Source organism: Hyperolius riggenbachi, chromosome 3 (assembly GCF_040937935.1).
Source record: "Hyperolius riggenbachi isolate aHypRig1 chromosome 3, aHypRig1.pri, whole genome shotgun sequence".
In the NCBI taxonomy this organism is placed as follows: Eukaryota; Metazoa; Chordata; class Amphibia; order Anura; family Hyperoliidae; genus Hyperolius; species Hyperolius riggenbachi.
The window spans coordinates 203,362,755-203,384,834 of record NC_090648.1 but is presented as its reverse complement, the minus strand read 5'-3'; the positions used below and the strand labels follow the sequence as shown (position 1 = coordinate 203,384,834).

The window sequence follows — 22,080 nt, the reverse complement described above, 5'->3', positions numbered from 1 at the left end:
TGCTTCTGGCCAATCCGCGCACAGCGGGGCCAGAAGCAAGGTATTACAGACAGCAGACCGAAAAACCAAAGGTACTGACGATCAGCAGACCGTCTTGCCACGAACAACGGTTTCGGTTTTAAACCGAAAAACCGTGCAGCCCTAGTGCCGCCCCCCAGCAAGTGGCGTGCTCCCTGCCGGGCAGGAAGTACTTTGGATTCCCATTGTTCCATGCATGTGCGCTGCGTCATATTGCGCTCCTGTTGTGCACACTGCCTGCGTCGCCCATTGACTTGCATTACTGCATAATCTGTGCGACAGGTACAGATCATGCAGCCTTTGCATCAGCATTGTAGCGATATTAGAACTTCAAGAGCACCGCATCACATTGCGTGAAGTCTGCACGTTTCCATAGACTTGCATGGCCCTTGCAATGTGGAAGCGGTGGGGAAGTGTACCACGGTGCGACGCAAGGGGCCTCAAGGTCTGGGTAACAAAATAATGAGATAGCATTTGTCTGCTAGTAAGCAAACACTAGACCTACTAAGTAGCTCTAGGTGTGGAGACAGCAAGGAAGTGCACATAAGGTGTATTTAACCTATCAGAAATGGACTAGTTGTTTAAAAAGTGTTGGTCATGGCACATTAGTCCCCATTAGTTTTGTGCAAATACAGTGGCTTGCAAAAGTATTCGGCCCCCTTGAAGTTTTCCACATTTTGTCACATTACTGCCACAAACATGAATCAATTTTATTGGAATTCCACGTGAAAGACCAATACAAAGTGGTGTACACGTGAGAAGTGGAACGAAAATCATACATGATTCCAAACATTTTTTACAAATCGTGATGTGATAAAAGGATAAAGGATACCGGGCACCAGCTGCTTTGCAAGGCTAATTTATTTCATCCCACCAAGACAGACACCAAAATTCAGGCAGTAGGTCTAACAGCCGTTTCGCAAGCTGACAATGCTTGCTTCCTCAGAGGAAGCAAGCATTGTCAGCTTGCGAAACGGCTGTTAGACCTACTGCCTGAATTTTGGTGTCTGTCTTGGTGGGATGAAATAAATTAGCCTTGCAAAGCAGCTGGTGCCTGGTATCCTTTATCCTTTTATCACATCACAATTGGTGTCTTTCAACCGGAGGCACAGGGAGCAAGTGTTGAGGACCCCCCAGAAGGCTGCCTGTTGTTACATTTGGTGCCGATCTTCCTTTCATTCCTCTATCATTGAGTATTTTTTACAAATCAATAACTGCAAAGTGGGGTGTGCGTAATTATTCAGCCCCCTGAGTCAATACTTTGTAGAACCACATTTTGCTGCAATTACAGCTGCCAGTCTTTTAGGGTATGTCTCTACCAGCTTTGCACATCTAGAGACTGAAATCCTTGCCCATTCTTCTTTGCAAAACAGCTCCAGCTCAGTCAGATTAGATGGACAGCGTTTGTGAACAGCAGTTTTCAGATCTTGCCACAGATTCTCGATTGGATTTAGATCTGGACTTTCACTGGGCCATTCTAACGCATGGATATGTTCTGTTTTAAACCATTCCATTGTTGCCCTGGCTTTTAGGGTCGTTGTCCTGCTGAAAGGAGAACCTCCGCCCCAGTCTCAAGTCCTTTGCAGACTCCAAGAGGTTTTCTTCCAAGATTGCCCTGTATTTGGCTCCATCCATCTTCCCATCAACTTTGACCAGCTTCCCTGTCCCTGCTGAAGAGAAGCAACCCCAGAGCATGATGCTGCCACCACCATATTTGACAGTGGGGATGGTGTGTTCTGAGTGATGTGCAGTGTTAGTTTTCTGCCACACATAGCGTTTTGCATTTTGGCCAAAAAGTTCCATTTTGGTCTCATCCGACCAGAGCATGTTTGCTGTATCCCCCCACATGGCATGTGGCAAACTGCAAACGGGACTTATGCCCTTTTGTTAACAATGGCTTTCTTCTTGTCACTCTTCCATAAGAGCCAACTTTGTGCAGTGCACAACTAATAGTTGTCCTATGGACAGATTCCTCCATGGGCCTCTTGACTGCATTTCTGATCAGCGCTCTCCTTGTTCGGCCCGTGAGTTTAGGTACACGGCCTTGTCTTGGTAGGTTTACAGTTGTGCCATACTCCTTCCATTTCTGAATGATTGCTTGAACAGTGCTCCGTGGGATGTTTAAGGCTTTGGAAATCTTTTTGTAGCTTAAACCTGCTTTAAATTTCTCAATAACTTTATCCCTGACCTGTCTGGTGTGTTCTTTGGACTTCATGGTGTTGTTGCTCCCAATATTCTCTTAGACAACCTCTGAGGCCATCACAGAGCAGCTATATTTGTACTGACATTAGATTACACACAGGTGCACTCTATTTAGTCATTAGCACTCATCAGGCAATGTCTATGGGCAACTGACTGCACTCAGACCAAAGGGGGCTGAATAATTACGCACACCCCACTTTGCAGTTATTGATTTGTAAAAAAATGTTTGGAATCATGTATGATTTTCGTTCCACTTCTCATGTGTACACCACTTTGTGTTGGTCTTTCATGTGGAATTCCAATAAAATGTATGCATGTTCGTGGCAGTAAATGTGACAAAATGTAGAAAACTTCAAGGGGGCCGAATACTTTTGCAAGCCACTGTAGTACAAGTTCTTACAATGCTCAGCTGGAACAATGTCTTTACAGTCTGCTGATAAGCTCTGTAATTGGAATGGAATTGTAAAATTCCTGTTCCATCTTTTTGACGGGCTTTAAAATTAAAAATACATATTAACTTGAATTAAGCATGATCAGGAATGGTGAACCCTTCCCCAGTGCTCTATGCCATAAAGCATTGTAGGTGATTGGGGAGCAGCTCCTGCAGAGCTTGGGGCAATCACACAACCTCCTCCTTAACCAATAACTGGAAGATCCTGGCCTCTTCCTGCCAGTGCTGGCTCCATACTGCAGCCTGGGCGATTCCTCACCTATCATTAGTAACTGGGGACTGGACCTCTCCACCACTGAGTAACTAAAGCCATCTCTTATAAATCATCTGTAATCCGATCCTCCTACAACAGGAGAGTGTCTTGTTCCATGTAAAGGCAGTTAGAATATAACTCTGTGTTGATAACTCAATTACCTCAACTTTTTAGCTGCTTCTTGTGCAGTTTGTATAGTGGCTATTGCTGTTTTTTTTTTTTTTTTAACTGTGTTTACATAGGCTGCACAGGTACAAGAACTGGACTAAAGCAGAGATGGGTTTAAAATGAGAAAAACTGGAAGATGCCAGCATTGCCTTACGAATGACATTTCTGTTTTATTTGGTATGCTTCCCTGTTGTAGGAGGTGAAGCGATACCTGTTGAGTGTTGCTTCTCTGCAGGTTGAAAAAAAAATAGGAACAGTTGGACTGGTTTCTGTACATCTTACCGTAAGCTTCCCCTATTCTAGGGTGTGTGATTATTTTGTATAAGTGGTGATGTCCTCACTTTCTCTCCTGCCACAGAGAGATAATTACTCATCCAGTTACGTCTTCCTTTCTACCTTCTGTGACCACCATCATAAAATCTATGAGGTGGCTCCCCACTAAAGCCAGTAGGCTTTACATTAACTTCTGAAGAGCAGTATGTGGAGAGTATATCTGTGGTTGGTCAGGGTGCTTGAGTAGCAAAGGTATTAGATAGAATTGTTCAAGTAAGTGAAGAAGCAGAACATATGACATTCAGACAGCATGTCTATGTATCTTATACCTACGTAATAGGCAAGTGGACTCCAGTTACAGGTATTTGTCTAGAGGCCTGTTGCATTCTCATCTCTATTAGGTGGTGCTAGGTATCAGGCAGTGCTACAATTATTACACTATCCAAACAAAGGTAATTGCACCTAATGATGCTTTTAGTGTGGTTATAAATGTCAGTATAATTGTATAGAAGGTGATGCCTGTCCAATAAAAGTTAGTCACACATGAGGCAGATAGAGATTGGCTTGTTAAATGTATACCTTGCAGTACAAACCTTTCTATTCATCCATACATGGGACACCTTCAGCCTGTACATATAGGCGTAACGTCTAATAAATGCTGCTTGTTTGTATTAGTGATAGTCAATGAGCTCTTGCATCTACGGTCTTGATTAAGCCCAGATATCAGGGCGAAACGATTTTCGACCTCTCTCCGTACCTCCTGAAGTCTTCATGTGCCTATAAGTATGTTTTTTTTGTTTGTTTTTGTTTTTTTTTTTTATACCAAGATTGCTGCTGTTTTTTTATGAAGTTGAAGTATAAAGATATGGATTTTTGTATGAAGGATACGGTGTGCTGCTCCTGTAATCTTTCTCTATTGTGCAATGTAAATGAGCTGGTCATTATTTTGGCTTGCATTCAGATTGTATGCAGGTTGGAGCTGGGCCAATCGCTACACCTTCTGCTGGTCTAATTCCAAGCGGCATACAATTGTCTTTTGAATTGGCATACAAATCTTCATCATCATCATCAAAATCATCTCATTGTTTACTTTTTTCCTTGAAGACTTCTATTTCAGTTATCTCCTTAACAGAAAATAAAATTATTCTAAGTAAAATGTAGCAGGTGGCAATACTTAAAGCACAAATGTAGAATTGGGGGTTGCTAGAGTGGATATTGACATGACACCCTGTCTTTAGCCTGCAATGAAGAAATCCCAAATGGTAGCCTCCATGAAACAGCAGATTCTTCCGTTCTAGCTGGAAAAGCTGATATTGGTATGACATTAGGTATATAGCACATGGCAGACATGGACTAAGTTGGAGGAAGTATGGTGTGTTTTATAAGTTGGTTTCTAAACCTGTTATAACAAGGACCAGCTTGTGCTAGATCTGACATTCTTACATTTAAGATTACTGAAAGAGCAGATGTACAATGAAACTAGTCTATGAATTTGTAGGCTGAACAGTGGCTATTTTTGTAATGTGAATATTTGCTAAAATATCATCTGAAATGACTAATAAATGTTGATGCATAAGAAAGATGTGGGGGGAAGCTGGAAAATCACAGTAGGTCAAAAGGCGACAGAACTTTGACATTAATTAACACCTTAATTACACATTACCACCAGTCACTCCATCAATACCTTTTAAGAAGGCAAATATCTGTTTTGCGTAATGTTTTTAGTAAGAGGACGTTTGTGTCCTGTTAAGCCTCTTATGGCCCTTTCACAATTACGTTTGCAATTTTTTTCACGACAAACGCAGAGAAAAAAAATCACTACATTTTCGTGATTTTCAAGTGATAGGGATTCACGTGTAAATACAATTCAATCGCTCTAAAATCGCTAAAAAATGCTGCGTGTAGCGCATCTGCATTTACCGCGAATTTCCGGCGATCGCAGCAGTGAGATCACTGCCATATACTTTTAATTGCACTAGCGCTTTAAGAACCACTAGGGAACATCCGTGATTAGCGGTAAACTCCTGCTACTCGCCCAAGTATGAACGGGCCCTTACACACTCCTAGGAGTTCTGGTTCACCATAAGCTTGCTGGGCAATATGTAATTATTGATGTAATGTGAGACCCCCAATGTTGCTTAACCTCCTACGTTCGGGGTAGGCCACGCAGGAGGTTTTCTCAGGCCCTGCTGGGCCAATTTGCTTAATTTTTTTTTGATGCACGCAGCTAGCACTTTGCTAGCTGCGTCAGCACAACGATCGCCGCCGCCCCACGCTCGAGCGCCGCTATGCGCCGCGTGGCCCCTCCCCCCAGACCCCGTGCGCTGCCTGGCCAATCAGTGCCAGGCAGCGCTGAGGGGTGGATCGGGACTCCCAATGACGTCCCGATGTCGGTGACGTCATCCCGCCCCGCCGCCATGGCGACAGGGGAAGCCCTCCAGAAAATCCCGTTCTTTGAACGGGATTTCCTGATCGGAGATCGCCGAAGGTGATCGAAGCGGGCGGGGGAATGCTTCTGAGCAGCGGCTATCATGTAGCGAGCCCTGGGCTCGCTACATGATTTAAAAAAGAAAAAAACCTGCTGCGCTGCCTCCTGGCGGAATTTTTTTAGACCGCCAGGGGGGTTAAAGGGGCACTACAGCGAAAAATTGTAAAAATTAAAATATGTGCAAACATAAACAAATACGAAGTACGTTTTTTCCAGAGTAAAATGAGCCATGAATTACTTTTCTCAGACAGACAGAGCAACTGCCATTTACTAAGTGCTTTTGAAAAGAAATAAATCCCTGAGAATCCCCTATAAAGGGATGGACTAGTCCAAAACCTGTCACTTCTGTCAGATCTCTGCTACCTACTGTAAGTGACAGCAGCATAGGAGAAAAGTAATTTATGGCTCATTTTACACTGGAAAAAATGTACTTCTTATTTGTATATGTTTGCACATATTTTAAATTTTACAGTTTTTCGCTGTAGTGCCCCTTTAATTTGTGAAAACAAGTAATCTCTTTTGACTAAATTACTTCAGAGTTAGATGGAATAAATGCCTTAAATAGCACTTTCCAGGCACATACACTATAAAGCAGGAAAGATGGTTCAAATCTTGTTCATGTTGACTTATGACATTGTCCAGTCTAATTGTATCAAATTACTGTTTTGTTTTGTTTTTTTGACTGATTTTAAGAAAGACTCTTGTAAAAAGAAAAGTGGTTAAAAGCAGATAAGAGGAAATTGGCTTTCACTGATCTTGCTCCCTTTACTTCATGCTTCATTTGCTTGTAATGGGTCCATGAGGCCTTGCAGATTTTATCTACTTTACATGCTGTCGGCTGTTACCCTTGTCATTTGTCATGTTGCAGGATGTAGAGGACTGTATATCTGTGTGCCTTGTGCTGTGGCAGTACTGTAAGCAAATGGTTACTCTTGTCATTTGTCATGTTGCAGGATGTAGAGGACTGTATATCTGTGTGCCTTGTGCTGTGGCAGTACTGTAAGCAAATGTTTCTCTCCCTATAGAACCGTATGATGAAACAGAGGAGCGTTGGTTCTCTTCCCTAGAAAGCACACGATGGCTGGAGTATGTCAGGTATACACTGATTAATGTACATTTTCTTTGTGTTTGCCTGCATTTTAGTCTGAATATACAATCGTGTCATAGCTTGAGAACATTGATAACAAATGTTTTGATGACTTCACCCTGAGCACATTTTTATGTAGTGATAATATTTCCAGTGGTGATAAAACCTCATTATGGTCTGCATATGTGATGGTTCGGGCAGTGCAAGTCTGTGAGTAGTTTTGGTAATTTTCTACACTGAGGTTCACCTCTTGATTATATTCCAAGTTAAAAGAATAAAGATCACTAGCTCAGTGTTGTGATGGCCTGGGTACAACGCATGTGGTGCAGACACTTCGCTCACATCCTTGAATTTTGCATCTCAGAGGAGGTGAGGAAACACTATTTCAGTCTGTTAGTGAAGGAATCCTTAGGGAAAATAGCTGTCCAGTAAGCTTACAGCATGTGATGGACTGAAAGAAGCCTGATTTTTACCTATATGACCACTATAATAATAGCGTCCCATCACCTAGGCCTTGGGACCTGTGTACATTATGCAATTGATATTTAAAGAAATGACACAAAGCCCAATATAGGTAGTATGTACTGGAATAGTGGAAAAGTAAAGACTATAAATTGTATACTCACAAGCCAGGGTTACCTCCAAGGCAAACCACTGAATAGGCAGGTGGGGAGATTTTCCTGACCCCACTCAGGATTAAGACATCGCTGTCTGGAAATAGGAAGAAAGGGGGGGGGGGGGTCCCCCTTCCACCAAGGGTGGATTCAAAACCGAGACAAAGAACAGAGGAGCCAGAAGAATAAAAACAGATTTTAAAATTGTAAAAAATTGCTTGGGAGGCAGTGGTGGACTTACCTCCTATAAGCAGACACTAGAAACTGTCAATTAATGAAACAAATGATTCATTGGTATACTCCACAAAAGGTTGCAATGCTTTTTACAGGCAATCTCCTGCTTCCTCAGGCAATTAAGAATGGGGGAGCATACAACTGTAGGCCGAGGCAAAACAAGGGAGCATATGCATCAGAACCATATACTGTGCAACATAATAGATCATTTTTATACAAACTTTACAATCAGCTAATCAGATATCAATATAATCATGATTATAATCGTTCCAATAGTGAACGTGTTCATAGTGAGTAGTGTGGGAATATAGGACACCTTATTATAGGTCCTGTCAAGTAATAATGATTGATAACTAAATGGTTGAAGTGTGTGCTGGTAAGGGAGTATGGGGGGGGGTGGGGGGGCGGAGGATCTGCCTAGTATGTAGCATATGTGTGCATGATGAGGGAGGACCCCATTTTGTGGCTATGATCATACATCAGGTATTTGCTGGGGGGGGGGGGGGTATGGAATGGGGGGGCGCAGAATAAAAACCCTTGTGAGCATATTAGGTATAATAGGCATAATATTATGACCATAGCCACAAAATGGGTTCCTTCTCCCTCACCATGCACACGTATGCTACAAACTAGGCAGATCCTTCCCCTCTCCCCCACCCATACTCCCTTACCAGTACACACTTCAACTATTTAGTTATCTATCATTATTACTTGATCAGACCTATAATAAGGTGTCCTATATTCCCACACTACTCACTATGAACACGTTCACTATTGGAACGATTATAATCATAATTATATTGATATCTGATTAGCTGATTGTAAAGTTTGTATAAAAATGATCTATTATGTTGCACAGTATATGGTTCTGATGCATATGCTCCCTTGTTTTGCCTCGGCCTACAGTTGTATGCTCCCCCATTCTTAATTGCCTGAGGAAGCAGCAGATTGCCTGTAAAAAGCATTGCAACCTTTTGTGGAGTATGCCAATAAATCATTTGTTTCATTAATTGAGTTTCCAATGTCTGCTTATAGGAGTTAAGTCCACCACTGCCTCCCAAGCAATTTTTAACAATTTTAACCACTTGAGGACCCACCCTTTACCCCCCCTTAAGGACCAGCGTTATTTTTTGTGATCTGTGCTGGGTGGGCTCTGCAGCCCCTAGCACAGATCAGCTGGCACACAGAGCGATCAGATCACCCCCCTTTTTTCACCCCTATGGGGATGATGTGCAGGGGGGGGTCTGATCGCTCCTCCTGTCTGGCATGTTGCGGGGGGGGGGGGGGGGGGCGCACCTCAAAGCCCCCCTCCGCAGCGAAATTCCCCCCTCCCTCTCCTATCTGCTCATCCCCGGTGATCTGGGCTGCACAGGACGCTATCCGTCCTGTGCAGCCAGTGACAGGCTGTCCCCTGTCACATGGCGGCGATCCCCGGCCGCTGATTGGCCGGGGATCGCCGATCTGCCTTACGGCGCTGCTGCGCAGCAGCGCCGTACAATGTAAACAAAGCGGATTATTTCCGCTTGTGTTTACATTTAGCCTGCGAGCCGCGATCGGCGGCCCGCAGGCTATTCACGGAGCCCCCCGCCGTGAATTGACAGGAAGCAGCCGCTCGCGCGAGCGGCTGCTTCCTGATTAATCAGCCTGCAGCTGGCGACGCAATACTGCGTCGCTGGTCCTGCAGCTGCCACTTTGCCGACGCGCGGTATGAGTGCGCGGTCGGCAAGTGGTTAAAGTCTGTTTTTATTGTTCTGGTGCCTCTGTTCTTCGTCTTGATTATGCAATTGAAGTGGTTGTGGGTTTTACAGAAATGCACATCACCTGCATTGCTCTTCACTGCAGTATTGACACCATTCAATAACACTGATTGTAACTGAACAGCTGTGCACACTAAAAGACATGTAGCAGTGTGTTGTCAGCATACACTGCCACACTGCATATATCTTGGAACTTCAGACAGATTTACATGAATGGGCAAAACGAAAAATTAAGTACTGTATCTAAGGCCATTGGTTTTGCTTTTTGTCCCATCAGGGTGTTGTATATTAAATTTAATAAGGATTTTGATAGGTTGGGCTGCACAAGAGACAAGCCGAAGATTTTTGAATGACTAGAACTGTGAACAGGCCTGTGCAATAGCTGAAAGAAGCACGGATTGACAGACACCTCTGGTGTGCAAGAGTACAAACGGTCACAAAGAGTCGGAGTCGACTAAACGAATGAACTATGAATGAGGGAGTGGGGTTCTGCCATTAGACAACACTAAATGGATAAAAATAAACACACACAAAAATGAAAAAAATAATAATGTATGCATTACTCTTACATTAAAGTGTGGTACTCCATTCTGTACATTTTCTACATTACTGTAGTAGACCCAGGAGTCTCATTATAGCCACTGATCAAATCAAGATGGCATGGCAGGGATAGTAACCTTACTGCTGGTCGTGTTGGTTTTATTAGGTTGAGCAATCCATTCTGATTTCCTATTTTTTTTATTGATCTAAGATGATCAGAAGTGGCTGATTTTTCTGATTCAATTTTTATGGAGATTGAATGGTGTATGACAGATTGACAATTTCTTGATTTTTAGATCCAAGCTATTTTTGATTTTTTTTTCAGAAAGGGGAAAAAATTGGTCACAGACGTGTGATACATTGGTCAGATTTTTCAGATGATACAATCAATCAGAAAATTTGATAGTACCGTAGTTGATTATAATTCTTAATTTGAAAAAAGAAATCTAAAAAATTGTAGTGTGTGTGGCTACTTTTTGGCTTGTTAAATTATGTTTACTCTTTTCTTTTTGTTTTGTGTTTGCAGGACGTTTCTGAAGCAAGCAGCTGAGCTTGTCTATGTCTTGGATTGCAGAAGGCTTTCTGTTGTCATTCAAGGTTATTCTTTTATTAAACTATACTGTTGTCTATTATTTTTATTTTTGTATATATCACGAAGGTGAAATACTATTGAATGGTTTTCCTGGAAAAGTCCTGGAAATGGTTTTCCTGGCAATATCCTGGAAAAGTTAGAACTTGTCAAGTGTTTTTATTGTTTTTGTCCCTGTTGGGAAGAATTCCTGTCCATGTGACATTTTGCTGCTGGCACACAAAAAAGCTCTGATTCTGTTAAGTCTAGCAAGTTTTTAGTTATGTTTTATTAATCTTAGCAAGATAATACCTAGCCACCAAACAGTACCAAATGTAACATTTACAATTTGTGTACGACTGTCAAAAAGAATTACAAATGACAAAAGTCTGTGGGGAAGAGAATTCAACATGTCACAATCTATATGTACAATGACCCAGAGTCCACCTCAAAACCTTTGGAGACTAAGCCTTCTATCATGCTGCCTCTACACTTTTGAACTCCATGCCACACCCAATAAGGACATCTCCATCCCTGGAAACATTTAAGTCTGAACTGAAAAGCCACCTGTTTAGTTTGGCTTTTATGAATACCTGACTACACAGTCCAGCCTGCAACCCTGAATTGATCTGAGACATATCTATACACTTTGAGTCCTATGGGAGAAAAGCGCTTTACAAATGTTGTTGTATTATTATTGTATCCAACAAGCATGCCTGAGGCTTTGTTATAATGCGCCTTTGCCCAACTGAAGGGATGGGGAGAGGGTGTTATAAAAACTCATGTCCCTGCAAAGTTAAAGCAGCCCCAAATCAAAAACTGATCATGCCTGTCACAATAATTAGCGTTACATTTTAACATGAAATCATTATTATTTTATCTAATTTAACTAATTGCAGGCTGAAGGTGAAGGTGAGACGGTATTATTTAAACAAAGGCAAACTAGAAGCACTTTGAAAAATGTAATACCTCTCTTACTAAGAATAGGATCACTTGTGACTACTTTTGATTGGTAGGGCTTCTACTCTGGCTTGGCTACTATTTTCCAGAATTGGATTTAAAGGTACAAGCTCCATTACCCCAAGACTGTTTTTTCACCCTATAGTAAGTCTTAGGTTTTACAGACATAAAGGATGGGTCTTTTTAGACTACACTGGCTGCTAGCTTATGGTGTAATTGTACGTTAAATAGAAATCCTACAATCCAAAAATAACAGCGGGCAAGTTTTCCTTATCACTGATTATACGTGGATAATAATTTGATTTATTAACCTCATCTGTGATACTTGTTTGCTTTATATCACTTCTAAGCTGGTGCAGTGTGCCCACTCTATTGTCCCCGCACTATTAGCTGTCCACCTTTCATTCCAAAAGGAATGTTCAGGCATGGTCCCCTCTGTAGTCCAGAATGATAGGGCTGGTGAGTAGCAGCTCGGCCATGTGACCTTCTGAAATGTTGACCAACATCCCAGCATGTATCACATGACCACTTTATTTCAGCACTGAATTCACTGGGAGCTGAAGAATAACTTTATTTGAAGAGGGGAAAGTTCACCAGTGGTAGCTCCCATATTCCTTTTCTAACAGTTTTAAGCTACATGCACCTTATGGAACATTGTTGCCCAAATGATGGCAAAGGATTGTTTTGTGCAGTTGTTTTTCTACCGGCACAGTACAGAGGTGCTGCTCTATTCTGTTTTACTCTCTACTCTCTCTACTGCAGTTGAGCAGCATATTTTGTTTTATGCAGAGGGGACAGAGGACACCTGGCTGTAGAAGCTTTCTCTGAGGTTGCTGTGCAAACAATGAATCAAGAGTGAGTGATCTATCCTGCCAGTTGACTAAAGAGAAGGCCTGTGACATTGGGGAACACCTCTGCAGTTAAAGATATTACTCCCTCACCTGCCTCTCAAAGGGATATGTTACATTCAGGGACCCATTTATCCACTTTAGATTTTGGAACAGTTACTTTGGCTGAGGAAAGTCTCTAAAGTGTCATAGTTGCATAGTATGAACAATATTGATAGTGTCTACGTTGTTTTACTTTAAAGTCTTCAGGGCTTATGTTGAAAAGAAGTTTTAAGCGTAGTAATTCATCACAATCCGATTCCGTCTCCAATAGTGAGATTTGTTGAAGGTGAAAGCAGAAGGGTCTGTATGTTTACCTTCCTTGTTGCTTTTTACCATAGTTGTCCGCTAGGAAAACTCTGCCACCAAGTAAGAAGTAGAGAAAGTTCCTTTGAAAGTGACTATCAATATTGTTCAGATAACACTACTTCATCTTTGTTTTTTAAGGTTAAACCTTAATTTCTATTTCTTGGATATGTAGGAAAGGGGTGAATGGTTTTGACTAAATCAGAAAGGGGAAATTAGCTTGGTTATTTGATTGCACTTTGTATGTGATCTACTTGATACAGGACATGTAGCTGAAAGATGATGGAATTAAAACTGATCTCTGATGTGCTGTAGATAAAGGTCTGTCCCATTGAAGCATCTGCATCCGAACAGGAGCTTAGTTACTGCTGTAAAGGAATTCCATCTCTGTATGCAGAGTATAGAGGGATTTCCCTCTCAGACTCAGCCTTCCAGTGTGTGACTCACTCCCTTCTCTTGCCAAGTCCACTGATCCGAGAGGCTTGCACAGCTGTTGAGTCAGAAAATTACTATTTTGGTGAAACTGTTTTGCATCCTCAGCCAAATCCTTAAATTCCATCTCCCTTCCAAGCTTAAGTTATGTCTACCATCTCCCCCTTAAAAAGTACTATATCTTACAGTGTAACAGCCAAAAGACAAAATCCCTGTGTAGCAATTACATGCTTCATTTGCAGGAGGATGCTTGTGGGATCCCCCTTCCTCCTCTACGCAGTTATAGTGCTGCCCATAATTATTCATACCCTGGCAAATGTTGACTTAGTTACTTTTATTCAACCAGCAAGTCATTTTTTGATGGTAAATGACATAGGTGTCTCCCAAAAGAGAAGATGATGTACAAGAAACATTACTGTAGAAAAAAAAACATTTCTCAGCTTTTATTTACATTTGAGCAAAAAGTGTCCAGTCCAAAATTATTCATACCCTTCTCAATAATCAATAGAAAAGCCTTTATTGGCTATTACAGCAAACAAACCCTCCCTATAATTGCAGACCCCCCACAAAGCATTAGGTTCCCACTACCATGGGGATGGTGTTCTTTGGGTTAAAGGCTTTTTTACGCCAAATGAAGGAAACCTCATTGTGACCAAACAAGGAAAATCCTCTCTGTAGTGAAGTTAAGTTAGATGTATAGAGAGGAGAGATTGCTGACCTCATTGTGAAAACCTACAATCTGCCTGTTTGTCATAGTGATCCCTGGCATCATTTATTTGAACACACAAGTACAGCAAGCATGCGGGTTGCTGAGGCAGAGTGGACTGACAAAATCTGTTATACATAAGTCTTCTAGGGTTGGGGTTTAAAACCATTTTAATGGCAAAAGACAGTTATGTAATTAACATTTTTAAGTATGATAGCAATGCCTCTTCCATTCTCCAGCTGCTGACAAGCTCCCTGTAAGAGGCATATAGTAATTTAACCACATACCTCTGTATCCTTCCTGTACACTTGTGGGTCAATCATAAATAGTCTGATTGTGTGCTTGGAGCCAAAGTACACGATTTAGAATGGTTTGGCATTAATCCAAACAGTGTGTACTGCTAAACTAAAATGTTGTATTTTTCAAGAAAAATGGAATTTCGCGTTAATTAGTTACTGCTAAAAAGGCATTTTTAAATCCCATATTTCCCCTGAATATAGAGGGAAGCCTTGGGATCCTATTGAGGCTTCCCTCGTGGTCGGACGCCCCCTGCTGCTGAGCGCTGACCCCCTCCACATCAGGGCTGCACAACTCCTCTTCCTCTATCATAGCCATGCATTAGCTGCGGAGGCTTACTGTGCATGCATCGGAGGGCTCGGCTGGCTATTGTGTGGCTGCGCTGGAGGAAGAGGAGTTGCGCAGCCCCAATGTGATTAGCGACCATGCCTTGATTCTAATCTTCCGAGGGGCCACGCTCAGTGATGGGCGACAATAGAGTAGTGAGGGAAGCCTCAATAGGATCCTGAGGCTTCCCTCTCTTAAAGGAATACTATCTATTCACATATTTTTTTCAATTGACACAGGAATTGTTTGGGAAGTGCTGCTAAGTACTGGTGTATACATTTTAGTAGCAACTTCTTTGTTTACTGTTAGCAAAATACATTCAAAGTTTACTGACGCCAAAACTGACGGCTGACTGAGCCATGAGGAGAGGGGAAATTCCCCTCACACTTGATCAGTTCACTCTATGGCCTGGTGCACACCAAAAAACGCTAGCAGATCCGCAAAATGCTAGCAGATTTTGAAACGCTTTTTCTTCTTTTTCTGTAGCGTTTCAGCTTGCGTTTTGCGGTTTTGTGAAGCGTTTTTGGTGTAGTAGATTTCATGTATTGTTACAGTAAAGCTGTTACTGAACAGCTACTGTAACAAAGAACGCCTGGCAAACCGCTCTGAAGTGCCGTTTTTCAGAGCGGTTTGCGTTTTTCCTATACTTAACATTGAGGCAGAAACGCATCCGCAATCCAAAATCTGCAGCAGCCCGGGAGTATGCGTTTCTGCAAAACGCCTCCCGCTCTGGTGTGCACCAGCCCATTGAAATACATTACCCTAGCGGATCCGCACCCGCAAGCGGATCGCAAACCGCAGCAGAACCGCTCTGGTGTGCACTAGGCCTAAGTGTAGCTCTGTGTGTGACAGAGAGAGACAGGACACAGAAGCTGCAGCTGTTGGGAGCTCTGTTTCTGACTGAAGTGTCTGAAGAGAGCAGAGGAAATGTAACTAATTGTCACAGCTTTTTCATACTGTTTTTGCTTTCAGAGTTTGATATGTTTGATATTTGCTTTCTGTAGTCTGATATGCAACTCTGGCTGTGCATTGAAGCAGACACCCCTTCTGCAATTGATTTGTCCCAATATAGCTGAATCCTATCCTCAATAAATTACAGCTTTTGCCTCTGATATTTAACATGAAAAGTAGGAAAATGTTTACACAGCTACTTAGACATTATTTGTACACTGTCATTTTAGAACACTTGGGTATCGATAGTATTCCTTTAAGGTAAGTATCTGATTTTGTACCCAAGCTTTGGTTTGGTAGCACTTTAAGGTTAGGCATATGCAGGTGAAGATTAGGCCTTGGCAAAGGTTTTTTGAAAAGCCAATATAACACTAACCAGATAAATCAAAGCACAGTTCTGAAACTGCGGTGCTGAAAGACTGTACTCGCACAGTGTTTCCCCCTACTTGTTCAATGTTTTTATACAGGGTTGGGTGCATCACAAAACTATTACTTTGCTATTTTTTCCAGGCAAAGCAATGTCTGTGTTTGTATCCACTGTTGTTTTTAGATGTGTGGCTGGACTTGCCCATTAATTATTTCAATACAGCAGTAGCCACATATACTAGTCGTAAGAAGTCTAAACACACAATGATTAACCACTTCAGTACCGACCTACAAAACCCCCTTAAAGTGTACCAGCACTGACTTAATAAGAGGAAACAATACTTACCCAGGGCTTCCTCCAGCCCCATAAGCACGTGCGAGTCCCTCGCTGTCCTCCCACAGTCTGCCGTTCAGCCACGATCAGCCCCGGTAAAAGGCTCAGTAACGTCAGTCGAGGCCCTCTGCGCATGCGGTTTAAGGACCAGAGCAGTTTTAACATTTTAGCTATGTCCCTGTGCAATCAGCAATAACTTTACCACTACTTAAGACTACTAAGTGATACAGTGTGTGTGTGTGTTTTATTTTTTTATGCTTTATACAGCAGATATGGAGACCTAAACATTAAACAATACATTTCTTAGTTTTTACCCATTCTAGTTTTAAAATAGTGCTGCTGTAGATAAAAAAAAAACTCTAATTTTTTTTTTTTGTTCTAGTTCTCCCATTTATCACAACACTTAAATTATGTTTCTGTCACAATGTATGATGATATTTGATTTTTAATCAAAGGTGGGGTTTTGCTGCAGTCCCTTAAACTGAAAAAAATAAAGTATTTATTTTTACTTATCAATAATTTTTATTGAGAGAATAAAGATGGAAAAAATTACAATATTGATTACCTTGCATTTTACAAACATTATGAGAAGTACCGTATTTTTTGGAATATAAGACGCACCTAGGTTTAGAGGGCAAAAATCTGGGAAAAAATGTATACAGTATATACTAAACCTGGTGCGTCCATATTCCAGGAGCGTATTGTACAGTACATGTTCTCACCATTGTCCTCTTGTGTCCACTATGTGTCCCTTTCTGTCCCCCTGTGTGTGGCATCCCTTCCTGCCACCTTGTGTGATCCTCTTGCCCCATGTGTCCCCTCATGTCCTGTGTGTCTCCTCCAGCCCTCCTCTGTGGTCCTCCAGGCCCCTTGTGTCCACTTCTGTCCCCCTGTGTGTGCCTGTGTCCCCTCCTGCCCCCCTTGTGTGTGTTTCTGTGTCCCCTTCACCCCCCTGTGTGGTCCTCCAGTCCCTGTGTCCCCCTCCTGTCCTCCTGTGTGTGCCCCTCCTGTGCATGTCCATGTGTGTGCCCCCCCCCCCCCCCAGTCCCCATCCTGTCCTCTGCCCCCCCCCCCTCCCCATGTCGAGCTCTCCCCCGGTAACCATAACTGCAGAGCAACTCACCTTTCTATGGATTCCAGCGCTGTGTGGTCTGCTGTGTGGGCCTCCGCCTCCAGCATGACAGCACTACACCTGTAAATGAAAAGTTAGCGCAGTGACACTCACCTACTCAGCGGCGGCGGCACGATCTGCAGACATCTCGGTCCCGGGAGGCCGAGACGGCAGCCGCGCGGTGGCAGCACGATCTGCAGACATCTTGGTCCCGGGAGGCTTCCCCTAGTGACGGCTCCTGCTAATGACTCAGAGTCATGGGGAATGACTCATTGAATCATTCACAGGAGCCGTCTCTGGGGGAAGCTGCGCGGCTCCCCCTAGTGACGGCTCCTGTTAATGATTCAATGAGTCATTCCCCATGACTCAATGAGTCATTAGCAGGAGCCGTCACTAGGGGAAGCCTCCCGGGAGAGATGTCTGCAGATCGTGCTGCCACCGCGCGGCTGCCGCTGAGTAGGTGAGCGTCTCTGCGCTTACTTTTCATTTACAGGTGTAGCTGACATGCTGGAGGCGGAGGACCACATAGCAGACTACACAACGCTGGAATCCATAGAAAGGTGAGTTGCTCTGCAGTTATTGTTACCGGGGGAGCGGATCGGCAGACCACACAGGGGGACAAGGCAGGGAGTCCCCGACAATGCGGCGGATCGGCGGTTGGCATCGGCAGGCGGTTCTGAGGTCTGGGATTCCCTGCTTTTGGAATAGAAGACGCAGGCACTTTTTCTTCCTATTTTTGGGGGAGAAAAAGTGCGTCTTATATTCCGAAAAATACGGTATTTGTGTATTCAACGGGCTTCTTAACATGTGAGAAATAGAGTAACACAGTTAAACCAGAAATGACAATATTTTGGAAATAACCATAAAGGAAGCTATCCTATACAATAAAATGCAAGTGTCCCTGCGTCATCAACTGAATAGCTATGTGTCCCTGGCTGGAAGAAGCCCTAGGTAAATATCAATGCTTTTTACAGAAGGGCTAGTCCTCCCTTTCTTAGGTGTCAACGGTGTTTCTCTGTGTATTCTTCTGACAAATTAAGCTTTATATGCGATAAGCACTGTTTGGTTGAGCCCTGGTCTTTTTTGTCATTTTGGTGGACTTTTTGGGGAGAAGTGGTCTCCTTATGTCTGGTGGCTCACCGCTAATTCCTGGAAGGCCTGCAGGGATTCGCCGATTGGTACTTTGGCTCCAAGCACCTACATCTCTCAGTACTTGCAATGCTTTTTATAATTGTTTTATTTAATAAACTCTGATTCTTGTCTTGACAGTGCCAGTGCTAGCAAGTTTCTACTTCTCACTAGTTTCCGTGGAAATATTTTAAATCTTTAGTTGCATGTTTACGAATGCTTGTCATGTACTCTGCAGATTAGATCTGGCCACACGCCAGTGATGTGATGCAGTGGTTGCTCTGACAGCTGCTTTCATGTGTGTGTGTTTGCAGAGGAGGAAGGCCGGGATCTCAGCTGCCTCGTGGCCTCTCTTGTCCAGCTGATGTCAGACCCGTATTTCCGGACCATTGTTGGATTTCAGAGTCTTATACAGAAAGAGTGGGTCATGGCTGGATATCCATTTCTCGACAGATGCAACCACTTAAGAAAATCTGACAAGGAGGTACAGCACAGTTATACAAAGTGATTTCTCGTCTACCTTACTGCCATAATGCTGTTTCTGTAATAAACTTGGTTTGGGAGAGTCAGCAGAAGCCAGAGTAGATCTGCTCAGCAGAATAGGTTGCAGTGATTTTATGGCCAATAGACATAGCTTGCAGTATAATAAATGTATATTGTGTGATCATTATTTTGCTGATCTTTAATGTTACTGATAACCTTCTGAATATATAATGCAAGTATTTGTAGATATTTAGCCATATTCTTATATCTATGACATTTTAAAACTTCATCTATTGGCACCAAAGCAAGTATATATCTAGACCCCAAAATAGAACAGTACATCGTTATAGTATAGACAAACCAAAATATATTTTGTTTATTGTAGCTGGAACACCTCTGTATTCATGTCAAGACTTGTGCTACCTGACCAGTTCCAAGATGAATGCTACATGAAAGGAACTAGTCAGAGGAATATATTTCTCCTCTTTGTGGAACCATATCTGCTTAAAAACCAGTATAATGTCAGTGTATAAGCATAGGGATGGAAATGTAACCTGTTATTTGACAGTGAATCCATTAATCTGTTTTTGATCTAACACCTGCTTCTCTTCTGTAGTGCCCCCTGTTTGTCTTGTTCTTGGACTGTGTTTGGCAGCTGCAGGAGCAGTACCCAGCAGCCTTTCAGTTTACAGAGACCTATTTGACTGTGTTACATGACAGTACAAACATCTCACTCTTTGGAACATTTCTCTTCAACTGTCCCCACCAACGTGTCCAACAAAGTACGGTGAGTATGACTCCATCACTGCTCAACCAAGTCTTCTTATTTGATGTGATGAACCTTTAACTTAAATTTCTTAAATTTAAAAGAGTGGTTACCAAAAAATATACCTGTTATTGTAATTGTTACAAAGTGGGAGGCTAATGATATCGTATGCAGTGATTACCTACTTGGCAATGCTAATCAGTCTCAGAAACCTGATAGTCAGGATTTTATGAATATCTCCGTTCTGCACAGCAATCAGAGTATAGACTTCCACACTCATCTCTGCAAAGAGACACTGCAGTGTACTGTGCCATGGGAAATGGGAGGAGGAATATTAGAGGGAATACAACTGGAATTGGCTGAAACAATCCAAACAATGCTCTTGCCCTTTCCCTAGTAAGGAATTAATGTGTATGGGAAAATGAGTAATGTATAGACATCATAGGCTCACCCAAAACAATCATGAATTATCTGTTCAGTGACTGAAGTTTAAAAGCTAGATAAAGCTTGGAGTTGGCAACACAATTGCATGCAATTTAGTAGAGCCTGATTGGATCAGAACCTGGGAGCATGTTGTAAAATGGAGAATACCAAACTTTGCCTTTGGGAATCTAACACCTAACACTGAAAGCCCATTACTGTTCTCTTCTCTTTCCTTTGCCAGTTTAGTGGGATAAAACCTGAGATTGGGAGAAACTGCTTGCAATCTTCCCAGTGTAGCCAGTGAAAGACCTGCCATCAATTTGTGCATCTATTAGAGGTATAGGTGCTAAAACTGTACAGTACAGAAAAGTGACGAGAAGGTAAAAGGAGCTGCTCCTTAGGAGCACATCTAAAGGTAAAATATGGATACCTTCAATATGACCTGTACAAGGACAGGGCTCACCAAATTATAGGGCTGTCAGTGTCTCGCCAGTTATGTCTAGCAACAAAGATATGTATAGCCAAGCAGGTATGCTGCAAGAGACCACCTATAGAAACTGCACATCTTGTGTTCTCAAATGCCACTAGCTGTAGAATGCTACAGCATACCCCAGACAGTGGCGTAGCTAAGGAGCTGTGGGCCCCGATGCAAATTTTACAATGAGGCCCTCAAGCACTCTATACATAACAATTGATATGGTGCACCAAATTCTCCCAATGGCAACTACAGTGTCAGAGGTGCAAGAAAGGGATGGGGAACAGCTTGTTAATGATTACCACAATTCTATATATCTATAGAAGTGATTATTATGAGCACAGGGCCAATAGAGAGCTGATACTGTAGTTGAGGGAAGGGCCCCGATGCAGTCGCAACCTCTGCAACCCCTATTGCTACGCCCCTGACCCCAGATGATGAGATTTGGATAGATGCCATTTATTGGATTGCAGGACACTAAAGGTAAGCATTCACTGGAGAATTTAGAAGTTTTGATAAGTGTGTATTATCCTGTCGACTGAGTTTTGCAACCCCCGGTTAAAATTCTGTTTACTCTCCTGGCAAGATCTTACAATTTTAGGAAAGCAGTCCTGGCTTTCTGTTGATCCAGGTCCCAAGTTGGCGCAATGCCCCCTTCCCAAGTTAAGGGATTTTGAAGGAAGGGTGTCCCTCGCCCGCACTTGGCTGCAGAGGACACATTTCTTCGAATTGAGTCTCCAGTGCCAGCCAGTAAGACATCCAGGGACAGAAGATGAAGATGCATACCTTGGCTTCTCCCTCTTCTGCTGTAATGCGCGATACCAGGAACTCGAGATTCATGAAAACAGACTCGTCTGAAGGAGGAGGAAGGTGGCCTCCCAGGTGCACTGTTGATGATCGCCTAGTTTGTCTGTGATGATTGTTTCTGGTTCGTCCGGTACTCCTCTAAACACACTCTCTGCAGCCAGGTTCAGGAGACACCTCTCCTTCAATGCTCCCTAACTCAGGAACAGTGCATCACCCTGACCTGGGACCTAATGCAAATAAAAGTCAACAGAACCAATGCATTTCAAGAAAATTGGTAAAATATATTGGTGCGCAACAGCTCCCTAAGGTTGTAGTCTTGTTAACAGGTAGGGTGCGTGCCCTGCTATATATGGTTACAAGTCCAATTCACTTCAAGTGTCACTCCACTTTCTTGCAAGAAGCCCTCTGGAGTGGAATGTACTGATCGTTGAAGGTTAGGGATGACCTGGGAATATCCCCAATGCGTGACTAGACCATGGTGGTCTAACGATCTAGTGAATAGCATTTGACCAGGTGTGGTGAAGGCTTTCCTGTTAATCAAATAATTTTGGAGTGTTTAATGCAAAGTGCAGTGGCGCTTGAACTGAATTGGACAGGCATTTCAAGAGAAACCAATACCTCTTCTCCAGAGGACAAACCTGTCTTAAACCCTTTTTGGGTCTGTTTAG

At 42.7% G+C, this 22,080-nt stretch overlaps 1 protein-coding gene across 1 annotated transcript in view; it reads left to right on the top strand.

Annotated features, from left to right (window-relative positions):
- The window catches only part of MTMR10 (myotubularin related protein 10), a 107,896-nt gene that overhangs the window by 68,130 nt on the left and 17,686 nt on the right, over window positions 1-22,080 (top strand). Inside the window, exons 11-14 of the mRNA XM_068275583.1 lie at window positions 6,879-6,948; window positions 10,612-10,682; window positions 18,773-18,942; window positions 19,558-19,728. Of these exons, the coding sequence (XP_068131684.1) occupies window positions 6,879-6,948; window positions 10,612-10,682; window positions 18,773-18,942; window positions 19,558-19,728 (482 nt within the window). The remainder of the gene's footprint in view (window positions 1-6,878; window positions 6,949-10,611; window positions 10,683-18,772; window positions 18,943-19,557; window positions 19,729-22,080) is intronic.